The sequence below is a fragment of the Anabrus simplex genome, chromosome 3 (genome assembly GCF_040414725.1).
Source record: "Anabrus simplex isolate iqAnaSimp1 chromosome 3, ASM4041472v1, whole genome shotgun sequence".
In the NCBI taxonomy this organism is placed as follows: domain Eukaryota; kingdom Metazoa; phylum Arthropoda; class Insecta; order Orthoptera; family Tettigoniidae; genus Anabrus; species Anabrus simplex.
The window spans coordinates 103,902,064-103,918,717 of record NC_090267.1 but is presented as its reverse complement, the minus strand read 5'-3'; the positions used below and the strand labels follow the sequence as shown (position 1 = coordinate 103,918,717).

The 16,654-nt window shown below is 39.4% G+C and overlaps 1 protein-coding gene across 1 annotated transcript in view; it reads right to left on the bottom strand.

Annotated features, from left to right (window-relative positions):
* Positions 1–16,654, bottom strand: part of Rep (Rab escort protein) — a 215,469-nt gene that overhangs the window by 74,645 nt on the left and 124,170 nt on the right. The window contains exons 7-8 of the mRNA XM_067142664.2: positions 13,223–13,432; positions 3,396–3,520 (exon numbers count right to left, since the gene is read on the bottom strand). Of these exons, the coding sequence (XP_066998765.2) occupies positions 3,396–3,520; positions 13,223–13,432 (335 nt within the window). The remainder of the gene's footprint in view (positions 1–3,395; positions 3,521–13,222; positions 13,433–16,654) is intronic.

The following is a 16,654-nucleotide window of genomic DNA, read 5'->3' as shown; positions in this document are numbered from 1 at the left end:
TCCATTTAACATTGAACACACATTGAAAGAATGGACAATAACGATGATCTTCACGGTATTTTAAACATAGACGACATACACCATTCAGAGGTTATGGAGGCTAGACATCTTCGAAAAGTAAAACACTTTAAAGAGATCGAATGACAATGAATGACTATAAAAGAAATGATGATTGGACGTATTTTTGTTTAATAATGTGTTACTGCTTAATAGAATTTTGAAATTGCGAGTTTATTATACATTATCTGCCTCTACAAAGATCTTTATCAAATTTGAATACCCTAAAAAGGGACATATTCCTGGACATAAAAAATGATATAACTTGAAAACCGTACGTAATGTGATTTCCATACTTTGCAGCTGAATATGCAGAAATATGATGTATAAATGCCTAATAGAAACTTTTTTGATCAAACCTTTCTTTTAAGCTACAAAACAGTTTTTCCTTTCTCCTGAAAAGTAAGGATTTTGGAATGTGCACCGTACCCTTTTCAACTCGCCGATTCAATTACAATTGCTTGCGTTTTCCGTACTATCCCAGATAGGAGCTTTTGATCTTTTCTTAAGCTTTTCCATTTCTTTTTTTGGTGTTCATTACACAAGCAAGGTGAAGAAATGTTGATATCAATATAAGCCCATTTCCAGCTGTCTCACGGTATGACAATGAATAACGATAAAAGAAATGATGGCTGCGCGTACTTTTGTGTAATGTTTTACTGCTTAATAGACTTTTGAAATTACGAATTTATTATACATTATCTGCCTCTACAAAGATCTTTTATCAAATTTGAGTACCCGAAAAAGGGACATATTCCTGGACATAAAAAATGGTATAACTTGAAAACCGTACGTAATATGATTTCCATACTTTGTAGCTGAATACGCAGAAATATGATGTATAAATGCCTAATAGAAACTTTTTTGATCAAACCTTTCTTTTAAGCTACAAAACAGTTTTTCCTTTCTCCTGAAAAGTAAGGATTTTGGAATATGTACCGTACCCTTTTCAAATCGCCGATTCAATTACAATTGCGCACGTTTTCTGTACTATCCCAGTTAGGTGCTATTTATTTTTTCTTAAGCTTTTCCATTTATTTTTTGGCATTCATTACACAAGGAAGCTGAAGAAATGTTGATATCAGTACAGTATAAGCCAATTTCCAGTTGTCTCACTTTGTTTTGCCACTGCCTTTCGATACGCCGTGCTACTGCGCGACTTTCCGGAAAGTTTTGCTCGTAGATAACCAGCAGTAGCGATCATACAGGCGGTGAACGTGCGAAAAACGCCAGTGAACTACAGGAAGAGATTCCCACGCCTTGGAACGGGTGCATACGTTCTTTTCAAATGCGTATACCACGTTTATTAGTAAGAAAAATATAAAACGCTTATACACTGTATAACTACACAAGTGTTAAACAACTGTATAAGGACTTTTTATTAGTAAGACGGTAAGATTAGGAGTAGAAAAGGTGAATAGCTATTGAATGAAACTTGCAATTTTGAACTAAGACACTATTACTTCAAAGTCAATTAAGAACAAGAACACTACAGGCCTTGAAGGGTCTTTGCTTTCAACAATGGCTGCCCAGGTCATGGCCTGCAGATATCGGGTGGTCGTGTGATCAGCACGACATCTCTCAACCATATTGCCTTACTTTCATGACCGCTACTCACCGTCACTCCCAACTGTCCTCATGCCGTCCCAAGACTTCATAGCTTTCTAAACTGCTGCCAGCACTAGAAATCAGACCCAGGCTGCCTGGACAAGGTCCAAAATTAGAGGAGCCAATATCATAACCTTAGTTTTAGATTAATATGAAATTTAAGACAAATACACACACACACTTGTTTATTGCAGTACTGGCCGAAAATAATCCTGCCATTCAAAGTCATCCCTGGAAACTGTATAACCTATTGTTGTATACGCGCACTCTTAGATTATTTCATTTTAGCCATTACAAACTATATTAATTTACAAATCAGATATCTGAAGCACTTCAGTGGAATAATGTTGTATAGCAAACAAGATGGCAGGCGCTGGAAGTATACATGTTTTGCCAAGCACTATAAAACGACTTAATAGTTCAAGTAAATGAAAAATTAATATGACCCAGTGGAATGGTGTGAAATGGAAGAAGTTAAGGGACTCCGGAATGCCATACAAAATCTGAAGAGGCAAAGAGGTGGATGGAAAGACACCTCCATATGAGTCGAACAATGCTGTACGTGTTATTCCTACTACAGTACACAAAATTTGCAGTATCCAGATTGCCGTTCATGATATTAATGTTCCTATACATTAATGTATGTGCTATTTTTATGTTCTTTTCAAATGTTACGTCTTATTGAAAAAAATTGTTATTGTAAAAAAGGTATTATAATTTTTACACGTTAGCTGCCACACTACATTTGATGATATTTGAACGAAAGAGGGTTTCTTCTTATTTTCTATTTTATTGTGCATATGTACTGATAATTAACCATAAACAAGGCAAAATGTTAATATTCAGGGGCTGAACAGACCTTGATTTCCATGGCACGGAACGTCTAGCGAAAACACTTCCATTTGATATACACAGGGTCGATCTTGACAAAGACTGGATCATGGCTGCTCAGCACTGCTCTGCACATGTAATATGAACTGGCCCTTACCTGTCAACCGACTTACAAATTTGTGACATTGGAAGAAAAAATGTGAACTCCTCGAAATATGTTAAAACTGTTATATTAGTTTTGAAGTGATATGCTTTTAACATTTTTTTTTCAATTAAGAAGTGTGTGCTACCACAGGTAATGACACACATGCTACGTAACTCTCAAGTGCCATATCTATGTTATTTTTTGAGGCTTTTCTTTGTTTTTTTTTTATGTTTATAAGATTGGAAATCCATGCCTTATTAGTAAGTTCATCAATAAATAACATACAGCAATGTTACATAACATACTTCATTGTTCGACATATTCGCTTTTCGAGGTTGAAACGTTCGATTATAGACAGCTGATTAAGAGTTAATATATATTGTGATGATGTAATGTGCCTGTTTCCTTGATAGGACTAAATTATTTTTATTATTTTATATTTTTTTGCCTTTACTGTAAAAAAAATGGAAAATGTGCCATACAGCGTTGTTTGGCGGCAAACTTCAATTGTTCCTTTGCATGTTGGACATTTCTATTTACAACAGCTTGGTCTTTTGGCGAGCCCTCAATGTAGGGAAGAGATTGACATGTCTCTGTTTCAGCAAAGAATACAGAAAGTGTGGTTAAATCAAAATAAATTCCAAGCATACATCTGTATGTAAAGTGCAATATTTCTACCTTTTTAAAATTAAAAATTACTGCTAAGAAATGAAAGAAGGCTGCTGCTTGTATCAGAACTATGCATGTTACTTACACAGTCCAGATGGGCAGGCATTAGTCGAGGGACCCACTTCAATAATCGTGACAGGTTCCTTTGCTCCATCCAGAGGAGGAAATTGCAGAAGTGTGAGAGATTCTTTATCTGATGGTAGAATGGACCTAGGGAGAACAACTTGAATGTAACCATATATCAAGGACAAGCCAGGGACCAATAAAGAGGAACAGGCGAGGAAAACAAAACCAAAAGCTAAATGTTCGATTTGCACATCATCTCCTCATATACTTCATGCAATGGAACAACCCATTTTACATATTTTAAGTCTGAAATAATGTGAAATCAAGAAGATTGTACACCAGAGGAAATCAATATCAGAGAACACTGGAAATTCTAGAATGGAAATACTGTAATTTAGAGAGAAATACCATCAAACATTTCAGTAAAACTGAAGGACAAGTCAATTACTACCAGATTTCACATCAGCTCCTCTTTTGCAATTTACTACATTCCTAGCTTAGTGTGCTAGTGAGGAATCACGATGAAACAAAGGCCATTTTTAAATTCAGGACCACTTGTCAATAAAAGAACCACTGTACCTTATTGGTTAAGTTAATTCCCTTTTTATTCCACTGAACACACCTCCAGTTACTTTTCCACATTTTCATGCTTATTCAAATGTCTTGTCGTAGCATGAGAAGTATTTGTAGACCCTTGTCATAGAAGTCTGCCATCAGTGAGGAAAACTATTTTTGAATTATAGTTTTCACTTTGTCAATGGAAAAATGCTTCATATGCAGAAAGAGATGGTAGTCAGCAGGTGCAAGGTTGGATCTGTACGGGAGGAGGGGTCGAATTGCTGCCAGCCAAAAGGCTGGAAATGTGCTTGTGTTTGAACAGCAGAACAGGGCCTTGCATTGCCATGAAGGAGTATTTGGCAGACAGCAAACCATAGTGTTTAATCTGGATTTAAGTTGTTTTCTATGCAAGACGGTATGAAGTCGTGCTGATTATCACTCCCCACAGCACGTTGTCTACTAGCAAAACAATGTGCCTGTCCCACACCACCATTGCCATTATCTAGTGGATTGAGAATGAATAACTGAACCTCACTTGTTAGATGACTCGTATCACCACTCCATTAATCGCTCGTCTGTTTCAGGTCCCTTCTCCCATGATACAGTCCAAAAATTCATTGCCTTCGTCATGGTATACGGAAAAAAATTACAAAGCACTGGCACATCTTTTCATTTTGTGTTCCTCTGTCAGCATCCTTGGAATTCGGTTGCACAGATTCCTGAAGTCCAACGTTTCTAACAAATGCATAGAGAACAGACTTTGATACTTGTGTAAAATACAATACTGGTGTGGAAATTATGAACTGTTGGTTTCTGCTGATTTTGGTGTCTACTGCATGCACAGTATTGTCAATATTTAGATGGCTGACCAGAATGCGGTTCATAATGCACACCTGCCAACATTCCTTGAATAACCTCACCCACTTACAAGCCTTTACCCTCACTCGTACAGTTGTGGCCATAAACTTCCACAGACCTGGTTATTAATCTCCGCTGTTGCAACATTTCTTGCTGTAAAGAATCTTAACTGATCCGATTTCACAAGCAGAAGGCTGCTCGATCATCTTAAACATTTCTGAAGTGTGCACACTGCATATGTGATCCAAAATAAACATCACATTGTGGACAAAGAATGCTGGGAGTCAGAGTGCATATGCAAAAGTACAACTGCATAGGACTAGTCTCAGCAAATACCATGTCAAATGGTACTTAATTAAAAAGTAGCCCTCTTACAAAGTTCCATCGCAGGAACATACATGCAAACAATCATTCAAAAATATTGTTCGGTAGTTTCAGCAAATTTTTTCAATACATATATATGGAAGTGATAAACTGCACTGCAGTTAATACTCTGCATTACTGCCCCCTCTGCCTCACAGCGTACATGACTTTTTAAAAATAACGGACTAAATATAAACTCACTTCACTAGGAAAACAACCATACTGTCTGCTTATAAATTCAATAAGAAGAGTAAAACCAAATACAAACATTAAAATTTTACCAGCTATTTGTGTTTCCAGGATAAACAGCTCTATAGTCCCCCACCAACATTTACGTAATTTTACAGTACCATGTCAAACAATTTCTAACATCAAGGCACTACTACCATCATCACTTTTCATGGTCTCTGCATTCTAAATTCAAAGAATCTTGTGCACTTCAGGATTTTTTCCTATTTGTTTTATGTTGCACCAACACAGACAGAACTTATGGTGACGATGGAATAGGAAAGGGCATAAGACTGGGAAGGAAGCAACCGTGGCCTTAATGTACAGAAGCAGCATTTATCTGATGTGAAAACCACACTAAACTATCTTCAGGACTGCCAACAGCGGGATTCAAACACCCACTACTTCCTGAATTCAAGCTGAAAGCGATGTGACCCTACAGAACAGTCAATTCATTCAGTTACTGGCTGCAGATTCTCATGTCCATCGGCATTATACATCGGCAGCAATGTTTATCGTATAGAACATTTGGAGCATACAAGACATTTTCTCTAGTAATCACTTCCTGATTCAGCTATCCATTCCAGTTAACAAATTTGCCATTTGTTGGTCATGTTTATCTTTGTTCTATTAACCTTCCCAATTGACACTTGGTAAATTGAGATCACTCGCTACAATCACGGTCCTCTCCATATTGTTTCCCACAAAGCTGATTATCTTATAAAATAATTCCAAATCAGCGTCTGCACACTCCAGAAACATCAAGCTGCCCATTATCTTTAGAGATAAGTCTTACATCTAGAATTTCATGTTTGTTATTAACTTCTTCGTAGCTTACAAATTATTTCACTAGAATGAATACTACCACTCCTGTCATTTCTATCCTATCTGTACGATAAACAATCTAGTTCAATGAGAATATTTCTGCATCCATTATGTAATTTCTCAGCCATGTTTCAACTTCTATTAGAATACCTGGCAAGTATATATCTATTAAATTACTTAATTCTATTCCTTTCTTTACAATATTTGTACAGTTCAACACTACATTTTCTTGACATTCCTACTTGACTTCCAGATCCCTGTACCTTTATCACTTACTGTTTCCTAGTCCACCCTGTTTCCCTAAATGTGCCTCTATATGCAGTTCAATGGAAGGCCATTTGGGCACAGATTCCTATCTCCTATCTAACCATTAGGATCTAGAAATCTCGCTCTCAGTTTCTCACATACTTACTCCATATTCTCACTGTCCAGACAGTATCCCACCTACACAGTATTTCACTGATAATCTCTGCTTCCTTAAAACTTCACCTGTGCTGCGTTAACCAGATCCCACACACCCCCAACTATGTTGGTAGTTATCGCATTTACTTGCGTATTAGACCCCCTCCCCCGCCCCACCCCCCCACTTGTACAGCCTAAAAGAGTAGGGCAGGTCCAATATGTTATAACCTCAAATTTTGTGCAGTAAACACACTTCTAGACTACAAAGAGCTATAAATTGTACATTTAAACATTCTACATTATTCTTTAACAAACTTATGAATGTATTTTGAGTTTTGCTGGCTATTTTCATTGGAAGGCAGTATTTCGAAATTAAAAAAAAAAAAACTATAAATCTACCGGTGGTCCCTAACCCGTTAGAGGAGAGATCCTCACTTGGACTATGTGTAAGTAGGGTAGCATCCTGCTTCATGATTTTACCGAGCTCAGAACATTTTAAGCAACCCTTGGAACTATGGGAGTAACGGAGTCCCACTCCCATTTGACAGGCGAGGGACTCATTGGAAACAACTTGATGAACAAAATGGAATTCGATGGGGAGCTATCAATATTAATGGGGCTTATGGAAGAAAGAAAACAGAACTGACTGAGTCAGCTGAGAGGATGCATCTGGATGTGCTAGGAGTAAGTGATATTCGGGTTAGAGGGGACAACGAGGAAGAGATATGAGATTATAAAGTGAACTTGATGGATGTTAAAAAGGGAAGGGCAGAGTATGGGGTAGGGCTGTTTATCAGGAATACCATTGCACACAACATAGTTTCTGTTAGGCACGTAAATGAGTGAATGATGTGGGTAGATTTGTCAGTTGGAGGAATTAGGATGAGAATTGCCTCAGTGTATTCAACATGTGAGGGTGCAGATGAGGATGAAGTTGACAAGTTTTATGAAGCATTGAGTGACATCATGGTCAGGGTCAAATGCAAGGATAGAATAGTGCTAATGGGCGATTTCAATGCTAGAGTTGGAAATAGAACTGAAGGATACGAAAGGGTGATTGGTAAATGTGGGGAAGATATGAAAGCTAATGGGAATGGGAAGCGTTTGCTGGACTTCTGTGCTAGTATGGGTTTAGCAGTTACGAATACATTCTTCAAGCATACGGCTATTCACCGCTACACATGGGAGGCTAGGGGTACCAGACTCATAATAGAATATATCTAAACAGACTTCGAAATCAGGAAATCTGTTAGGAACGTACGAGTTTTCCGGGGATTTTTCGATGATACAGACCACTATCTGATTTGTAATGAACTACGTATCTCTAAGCCTAGGGTAGAGAAAGTGAAATCTGTCTGCAAAGGTATAAGGGTAGAAAATCTCCACGAAGAGGAAATTAGAAGTACCATGGATACGATTAGTGAGAAGTTTCGAACAGTAAACAGGTTCAGGATATAGAAAGAGAATGGGTGGCATACAAGGATGCTGTAGTAGAAACAGCAAGGGAATACCTAGGAACAACTGCGTGTAAAGATGGGAAAAGGTGAACATCTTGGTGGAATAATGATGTGAGAGCAACTCAAACGTAAAAAGAAGGCTTATCAGAAATGGCTCAGAACAAGGACACAGGCAGACAGGTATTTGTACGTAGATGAAAGAAACATTAGCGAAACAAATAGTTGTTGAATCCAAAAAGAAATCGTGGGAAGATTTTGGTAATAACCTGGAAAGGCTACGTCAAGCAGCAGGGAAACCGTCTGGACAGTAATAAAGAATCTTAGGAAGGGAGGGAAAAATAAATGAGTGTTTTGAATAATTCAGGTGAACTCATAATAGTTCCCAGGGAATCACTGGCAAGGTGGAGGGAATATTTTGAACATCATTTCAACGTATAAGGAAATTTTCCTGCTGGTGTTGTGAACAGCCAAGCTTCTGGAGAGGAGGAAAATGATTGTGAAATTACACTTGAGGAAGTGGAAAGAATGGTAAATAAACTCCATTGTCATAAAGCAGCAGGGATAGATGAAATCAGACCTGAAATGGTGAAGTATAGTGGGAAGGCAGGGATGAAATGGCTTCACAGAGTAGTAAGATTAGCATGGAGTGTTGGTAAGGTACCTTCAGATTGGACAAAAGCAGTAATTGCACCTATCTATAAGCAAGGGAACAGGAAGGATTGTAACAACTATCCAGGTATCTCATTGATTAGTATACCAGAAAGTATTCACCGGCATCTTGGAAGGGAGGGTGCGATGAGTTGTTGAGAGGAAGTTCGATGAAAACCAGTGTGGTTGTCAGGATCACATTCTCAGTATGCGCTAGGTAACTGAAAAATGCTACGAGAGGAATAGACAGTTGTGTTCATGTTTTGTAGATCTAGAGAAAGCATATGACAGGGTACCGAGGGAAAAGAGTTCCCCAAACTGGGGGACTATGAGATCAAGGGTAGATAATTAAAATCAAAGGCATTTATGTTGACAATTGGGCTTTGGTGAGAATTGATGTTGGAATGAGTTCTTGGTTCGGGGTACTTACAGGGGTTTGCTGTTCGTAGTTTACGTAGATCATCTGCTGAAAGGTATAAAATGGCAGGGAGAGATTCAGTTAGGTGGAAATGTAGTAAGCAGTCTGGCCTATGCTGACGACTTGGTCTTAATGGCACATTGTGCTGAAAGCCTGCAGTCTAATATCTCAGGACTTGAAAATAGGTGCAATGAGTATGGTATGAAAATTAGCCTTTCGAAGACTAAATTGATGTCAGTAGGTAAAAAATTCAACAGAATTAATGTCAGATTGGTGATACAAAGCTAGAACAGGTCGATAATTGCAAAGTATTTAGGTTGTGTGTTCTTCCAGGACTCAGGATATCTTATTCATAAGTTAGAAGTAACAGACATAAAGGTAACAAAAATGATTGCTGGTACAAACAGGTGGGAACAATGGAAGGATGGTACACGGAATGAGGAGATAAAGGCTAATTTAGGAATGAACTTGATGGATGAAGCTGTACGCATAAACCGGCTTCGGTGGTGGGGCCATGTGAGGTGAATGGAGGAGGATAGGTTATCTAGGAGAATGGACTCTTATGGAGGGTAAGAGAAGTAGAGGTAGAACAAGGTGACGATGGTTAGACTCAGTTTCTCAGTTTAAAGATAAGAGGTATAGAACTAAATGAGGCCACAGCACTAGTTGCAAATAGAGGATTGTGGTGACATTTAGTAAATTCACAGAGGCTTGCAGACTGAATGCTGAAAGGCATAACAGCCTATAATGATAATGAATGTATGTATGTATGTATGTATGTATGTATGTATGTATGTATGTATGGTGAACACACAACTTTCAGGCTTACATATGAAATAAATATAGTTAGTTTTAATTACTCTTGTATCACTTCATTCGTTTCAACTCCTCTGACTAGGTTGACGTCAGGAGGGGTATACTGTCATAAAAACTTTCTACGAAGATTCGTCTCACTCCATATTTGACCCAACAGAGAAAAGGGATAACGGTATTGTATTATGCACTATTAATAGAAAACAATTTAATGGCTAGTGAACTCTGTCAGATGAGCTGCAGGCCTACCAGACAGTAAACGTGATCACTGCTTTCATTTGAATTGTAGTCATCGTGCCGCCAATTTCCCTGCTACTGATGTCTCTTCATTTATAATGAAGTCATTTTTACTTCAATCAAGAGCATTCGAATTCCTATCTTTTTTGAAACTTAAAAATAGTTTCGTTCCCCACTACAGAGTCCAAGCAGTGAGAATCTATTCACAAAATAATGGTTTCTGGAGATTGTTTCTTATTCCCAGTTGGTACATGTGTAGCAGAAGTCACCCTTTGCAAATAAAGTCGTGCCATAAAGCGTGCCAACCCACCAGCTGAAAACTAGCGCATGTTATGAATTGTACTTCCAAATGTACAGTAATACATAGTGACTGGAAGCGTTCTTTGGATAAATGCAGCTGTTGAAAGACCTTTACTTTTAAGTATATTTCATGCTTGTTCTCTACATTTTGTAACATCAGGATCAACCTAAACAGCTGTAACTGAGATAAGAGACCGCATTATTTACATTAAGTATGCTATCAAGTGCCCGGATAGTACCAGAAGTTCCATGAAGGAAAGAATAAAAATAAATAACAGAAAAGTTTGGAGCATTTATGGATATCTACAGGTGTAGCGGTAATGTGTTTTATTATCATAATGATTAATTTCCTACGTTCATTGTCTCCACTTGTTTAATTAACCATAGTATGTTTTGTTTGGCGTCTCTAAATCGTAAAAGTAGTTAGTGGGGATATAAAATCAATAACATTATTTATTCATTTATTAGGTACATTGGTAAGTAGAACAATCGTTATGACTGGATTTTTTTCATGTTTCGAACCTACTTTCCTCTAAAAATTGCCTACACTGGCCCGAGTTAAGAGATATTAAACGATCACTTTGTTAATGATCTCGCCTGATATATTAATAGCAACAACCGTGAATATTAACTAATGTAAACTAGTTTCTCATTCCGAGTTGGTGCAGCTCTTTTTAGGGGAGCTGCTTGTGCCATTTTTACTGCATATCAACCTTCCTGCCATTTTTAAATCTCTGGCAGTACAGCACCGGGAATCAAACTCAGGCCCCCCGTGAACAGCAGTGAATTGTGTTAACCATTACGCTGGCTGGTGGAAATTCTTAACGACAAAACATAGACACACAGCACGACTGATGCGTGCTTGCAATATGCGGGTCGGACACACAACTATTTACCTATTTTTGTGATGTCAGAGCTCAAGTAGGCCTACGCTACGGAGGCGGACATTTCTTAACAGATGTGCCGCATAACTTTGATGCAAGTTTTCATTGTGCAAAGCGGAATCATTTTTCTTCTCTGACTAATTACATTGGGGGGATCTTATATGCAAGATTTTTTCTTCATTTTCTTTGTCTCGAAAAGCCGGGGGGGGTATCTAATACGTGAGGGGGGTCTAATACACGAGCAAATACGGTATATCTGCTTGCCTTACATTGTTGGGACCAATGTAAAAAAACTTTCACCCTCTCTTTCCCCCCCCTTTTCTAATTTCCTCAACATATGCCTATTCCTGGATAACACTCTACCCTGGTTCCCTTTCCTCTGCACACTTTCCCCACATGTCTAACAATGGAATCCCCCATGACCAGACTAACCTCATTTGATCCCCTGCCCTCCTGGTCTCCTCTATCTTTCCTGACATCTGCAAAAGCTACTTCTTCCTCCCTCCCACAACCATGTTTCATATTTCTTTTTCTGTCCTATCTGCAGTGACTAAGCAATTTCTCTTTGACACCTGTCCTGAATTCTGCTCCTGAATAGAGCCCTTACCTGCAATTTCCTACCCGTAAAACAATGGAGCACCTGTCTTCTACAATTGGAGGGTGTGGCACGTAACAGAGAGGACATCACACCTTGTAAGGGCTGTATGATTAACAGATGACTACAAGATTGGTAAAACACGAGACCTCTGTGGTTTTGATCACGGCCAGATTGTCAGCGCCGCACGTATGGACCAATCCATCTCTGGAGTTGTGCAGGCACTGGGCTTTGCAAAGGCTACCATATCAAGAGCATACTGTGAGTACAACGATTTGCCGAGGTAAACCATTGAGATGTATGACAGGGGTTGCCTTCGGTGAGTTTGGATCGTAAGAGCAGATAGGATGACCACAGTGCAGCAGATCACTCTTCAATTCAATGCTTGATGACTACAATGTGTGAGCAGCCATACCATCCAGAACCATCTACTTTCCATGGGGTACAGAAACAAGCACCCCAAGAGGGTACCTTGGTCAACACTCGTCGCAAGGCACGACGACTGACATAGGCAAAGAAACACCACCGTCGGGCGCTCAAAACCTAGAGCAAGGTCACCTGGACTGAAGAGTCGAGGTACCAGACCAGGTACAAGTACATTATCGACCACACGAGGCAGTGGATTCCTCTTGTCAACAGGCCACAGTTCAGACTGCTGATGACTATTCTCATATGGCGACTGTTCACTTGGGTTGAAATGGAACCTGGACCCTAGTAAATCTGACGGAGTCTCTCATTGGCAAGCGTCACATGAACTTGCTGGCAGACCATGTTCACTTCCAGCAACTTGCAGGCGACCTATACCTACAGAACGACAATGTTCCGGCCCATTGCTTCCTACTTGTAGTCTACTGGTTCCAGAAGCACTCTACGGACGTGAAGATGTTTGCCTGGCCCCCAAGGAACCCTAATCTCATCCCATCTGGGATGCTGTCGAGAGGGATGCAAGTGCCCTGAACCCTGCTCTAACAAATCTTCATGGATTATCAGGGGCCGTGCAGCGATCATGGATCAGTATTGCTCCCGAACACTTCCAGTGTCTTGAAAGTCCATGCAATGCCATATCACAGTCTTCTTCAAAGTGAAATGGTATGCTACACACTACTAGCCAGGTATCTCTAATTTAAGTACTCATGACTAATAAAACAAATTTCCTTTGGTTATATTCATTTCCTACAGTATCCTAAGAATACGGACCAACAACATGAAATTCATAACCCTTGATAAGAAGAATTGCCATTATAGAATTATTATTATTACCGATCTGTAACGAAGATCCCCCTAGATAGTCCTCCTGAAGGTGCAGTCTTGAGGAACTCTGGTGGGGCATAGCCTACACCCATTACTAGATGTGTGGTATCCAAACGCTGCTGTCCAGAGACGATACCAGTACATTCACCACCAGCACCTACAACCACAGCTTCTGCTGCACGCTTCAGATGATACAGTCCTCCAAACACAGCACACAACCTGTTAATACCATTTGAATCATTACATGATCTAATAATTTATTAGTAACAAACATGTTATTTTTACCCAACATTTACTGTAAAACTGAAATGCTGCAATACTCTGACATAACTGCTCACACCAAAAATTCTTATTTAATATTCAAAATTGGTAAAATTGTTAGACTGACAGTCATTATGCATTCCAAACTTCAGCAGGTTGTCTCAAACTAAACAAACCATTGAAGCTAAATGCAGAAGTTACCTGTTTGGTCAGCAAATTGCATTAATTTTATTTAATCTCTAATGAACATGAGTATGTAGGCTACATATCAAGTAATGCAAAGCATACTAAAATCTTAAATCACTACAGTAACACTGGATGATGAAATCTGACTTTGGTATGAAAAGAAAATGTAAAAGTGGTAGCAATTCTCTTGTTATCAACAGTAGTCGTGCAAATACAATTGAAGGATGCAGTGGAAAGTCAGGTTCTAGTTCATACAAAGCTGAAGCAACAGATGAACAAGGTAACTCACTATACCTGAAACAAATACTGTTAGCTAAAAATAATTTCAATATGTAGATACCCAAGTCTTTTCTAATGACAAGACATGAAGATAAATCAACTTATAAGGCTACAAGTGAATTTTCTGTGCCTCAGTTTTCAGATCAAGTTATAAATGATCAATGATTTGGAAGTTTATTTAAGCACTTTGCAACTCAAGGTTGTATAGAGAGGTGACTGGCAGTCCATCACCAGTAAAATCTTCTAAACTTTCTCCCAGACGTTCAAGGCAATGTGTCTCACTAGTTGTTTGTGTAAAAAGGTGGTGGTAATTTTTGTTTTAAGAGGAAGTACAGCAAGATCATCCTCTGAACAAATTAGACAAAAATAAAATGTATTTATTCAATGGAGGATTTTCAAAATGAATTAAAAAAAGAAAACAAAAATGACTTCATTAAGCCGAAAGGATCACAAACATATCAAAAGGAAACACAAGTTCCCCGAGTAACAGAACTCAGGAAATTTATACGCCCTTCGTTAATCCACTCACAGAAACCAAATGACAATGTGAGCAGTATTAGAGTTATCGGCTAGTATAAGCTCGAGTGTCTCCTGTACACCGAGATTCCGTCAGGCCAGAGAGATCAGAGCACTCTGAGGATATGGGCAAGTCGGCACCACAAGAACTCGCTGGGGGGGGTTCTTCACTTTTCAAGAAGTAAGAGTGCGTAGATCTTCCATGACCTATCTCAGCCTACACAAAACTACAGCCCCTCTCAATGAAGGCCACGAAGATGACCACACGATAGTTGTCTTCTTAACTGGTCTGAGCTTATTGGGAGTTTGGATAGCCAACAATTTTAATTTCCAGGACGCCACGATGGTTTGATGTAGATGAGAACAAATATACCCAGCCGGTACATTCACAGGTCTAGGTGGTAAAAATATAACTTCTTTTGCTGCTTCATCCACAAATTAATTTCTTGAAGTCCCAATGTGGATTGGGAACCACGCGAAATTGATTCTGGTGCCAGCATCACATGATCTGGCTACGTCATGAATCTGCTGTACCAGTGGATGTTGAGGAAAATGGGTGTTAATAGATTGCAGAAAACTTAACGAGTCTGTAATGCAAGAAAGTTGACTTTCATTAGCCAAAGCAAATGGTTGAGCTTATGAAATGGTGAAAAGCTCCACAGTATGCACACTATGGACACTAGGAAGTGAGAACTTTGTACTAATATTATCAGAGACAAAAGAGCATCCCACATTTTTTATTTTGGCATCATCCATGAAGACATATCACAAGGACAGATACTGGTGAACGAGTCCTGGAAATAGCTCGCATGAACAAAGATATCTGTGTTAATCTTGTATTCATGGAGTCGATCTAGCCATGGAGCTAGCCAGAGAGGTACCTTGGTAGTAAGCTCAAGACAACCACCATTAGCTGCATGTAACTCATGACACAAGCTATCATTTCGAATCCCAACTGGCCGTGTGACATTCGTCCAGTTTTAGTACCTCTAGTGGTACTGGGTACTAAGGATGCATTGATAGGTTGGATGTTGCAGCATTTCACAAATTTTGGCAGCATATGTGAGAGGTATCTGCTACCACCTTATTCATAAACTTGGAGTTCCTGATTCAGCAAGTAGGCTGGGAATGGGGCTAGTGTGGAAGCTCCGGTTGCCAGCCTAACTCCAGTATGGTGAATACTATCCAAAATGTTCAGCGCTGATCTTGCTGAACCATAAGGTGCACTACCATAGTGAATCTGAGAAAGGATCATAGCTGTGTAAAAATGTAGCAGCTCTGCACAGTCAGCCCCCCATGAAGTGCTGCTGAGAAACTTGACTATATTAAGTCTCTTCATGCAATCAACTTTCAACTAATGGATGTGGGGCTGCCACATTAGTCTTATCAAAATGGAGACCCAGGAACCTACAGGTGTGTACCACTGGTAAAACACTCTTTTTGCAAGTGGAGCTCTGGTTCAGGCTGCACAACCTGACGTCAACAGAAGTGTACAAATGAAGTTTTTGCTGTTGAAAATAAAAAATCATGTTGGCGGGTCCACCTGTCGGCTCTTAATAGCTTGCTGTGGTCGTTTCTCAGCAACCGCCATCCTTCCAGAGTTGAAATGTAGAGCTTATTCATCTACATACAGTGATGGAATGACTGCAGACCCAGCAGCAGCACTTATGCCGTTGATGGCGATTACAAACAGTGTGACGCTCCCTACAGATCCCTGTGATACATTTTCTTGTACATAGTACTGAGAATATGAATTCCATACAAAGACTTTAAAGACCTGGTGGGACATGAATTTCTCAATAAACATACGAAGATTTTATCCGGAATCCCAATGGTGTAGGGCGGAGATTATTCCACACCGATAGGTAGTGTAGCAAGCCTTTTCCAAGTCAAAGAACACAACGACTAGGTACTCCTTCCGGAGAAAGGCCTTTTAAATGGCCCTCTCCAGTCTTAACCAGATGATCGGGGGCAGACCGATGAGAACAAAACCCACACTGGTAGTTGAGGAGACTTCTCTCCCACCAGTTGGTTCACCATCCTCTCAAATAGTTTACAGAAATAATTTGGAAGGCACTAAGATGAAAACACACCATCACTCCAATTGTGTTGAGTAAGGTGAGGATACTCACGAGGCATCAGTCGCTCATGTTTAGGCATTTAATTGTGGATTTTGTCCGGTCCAGAACAATGTCCCTG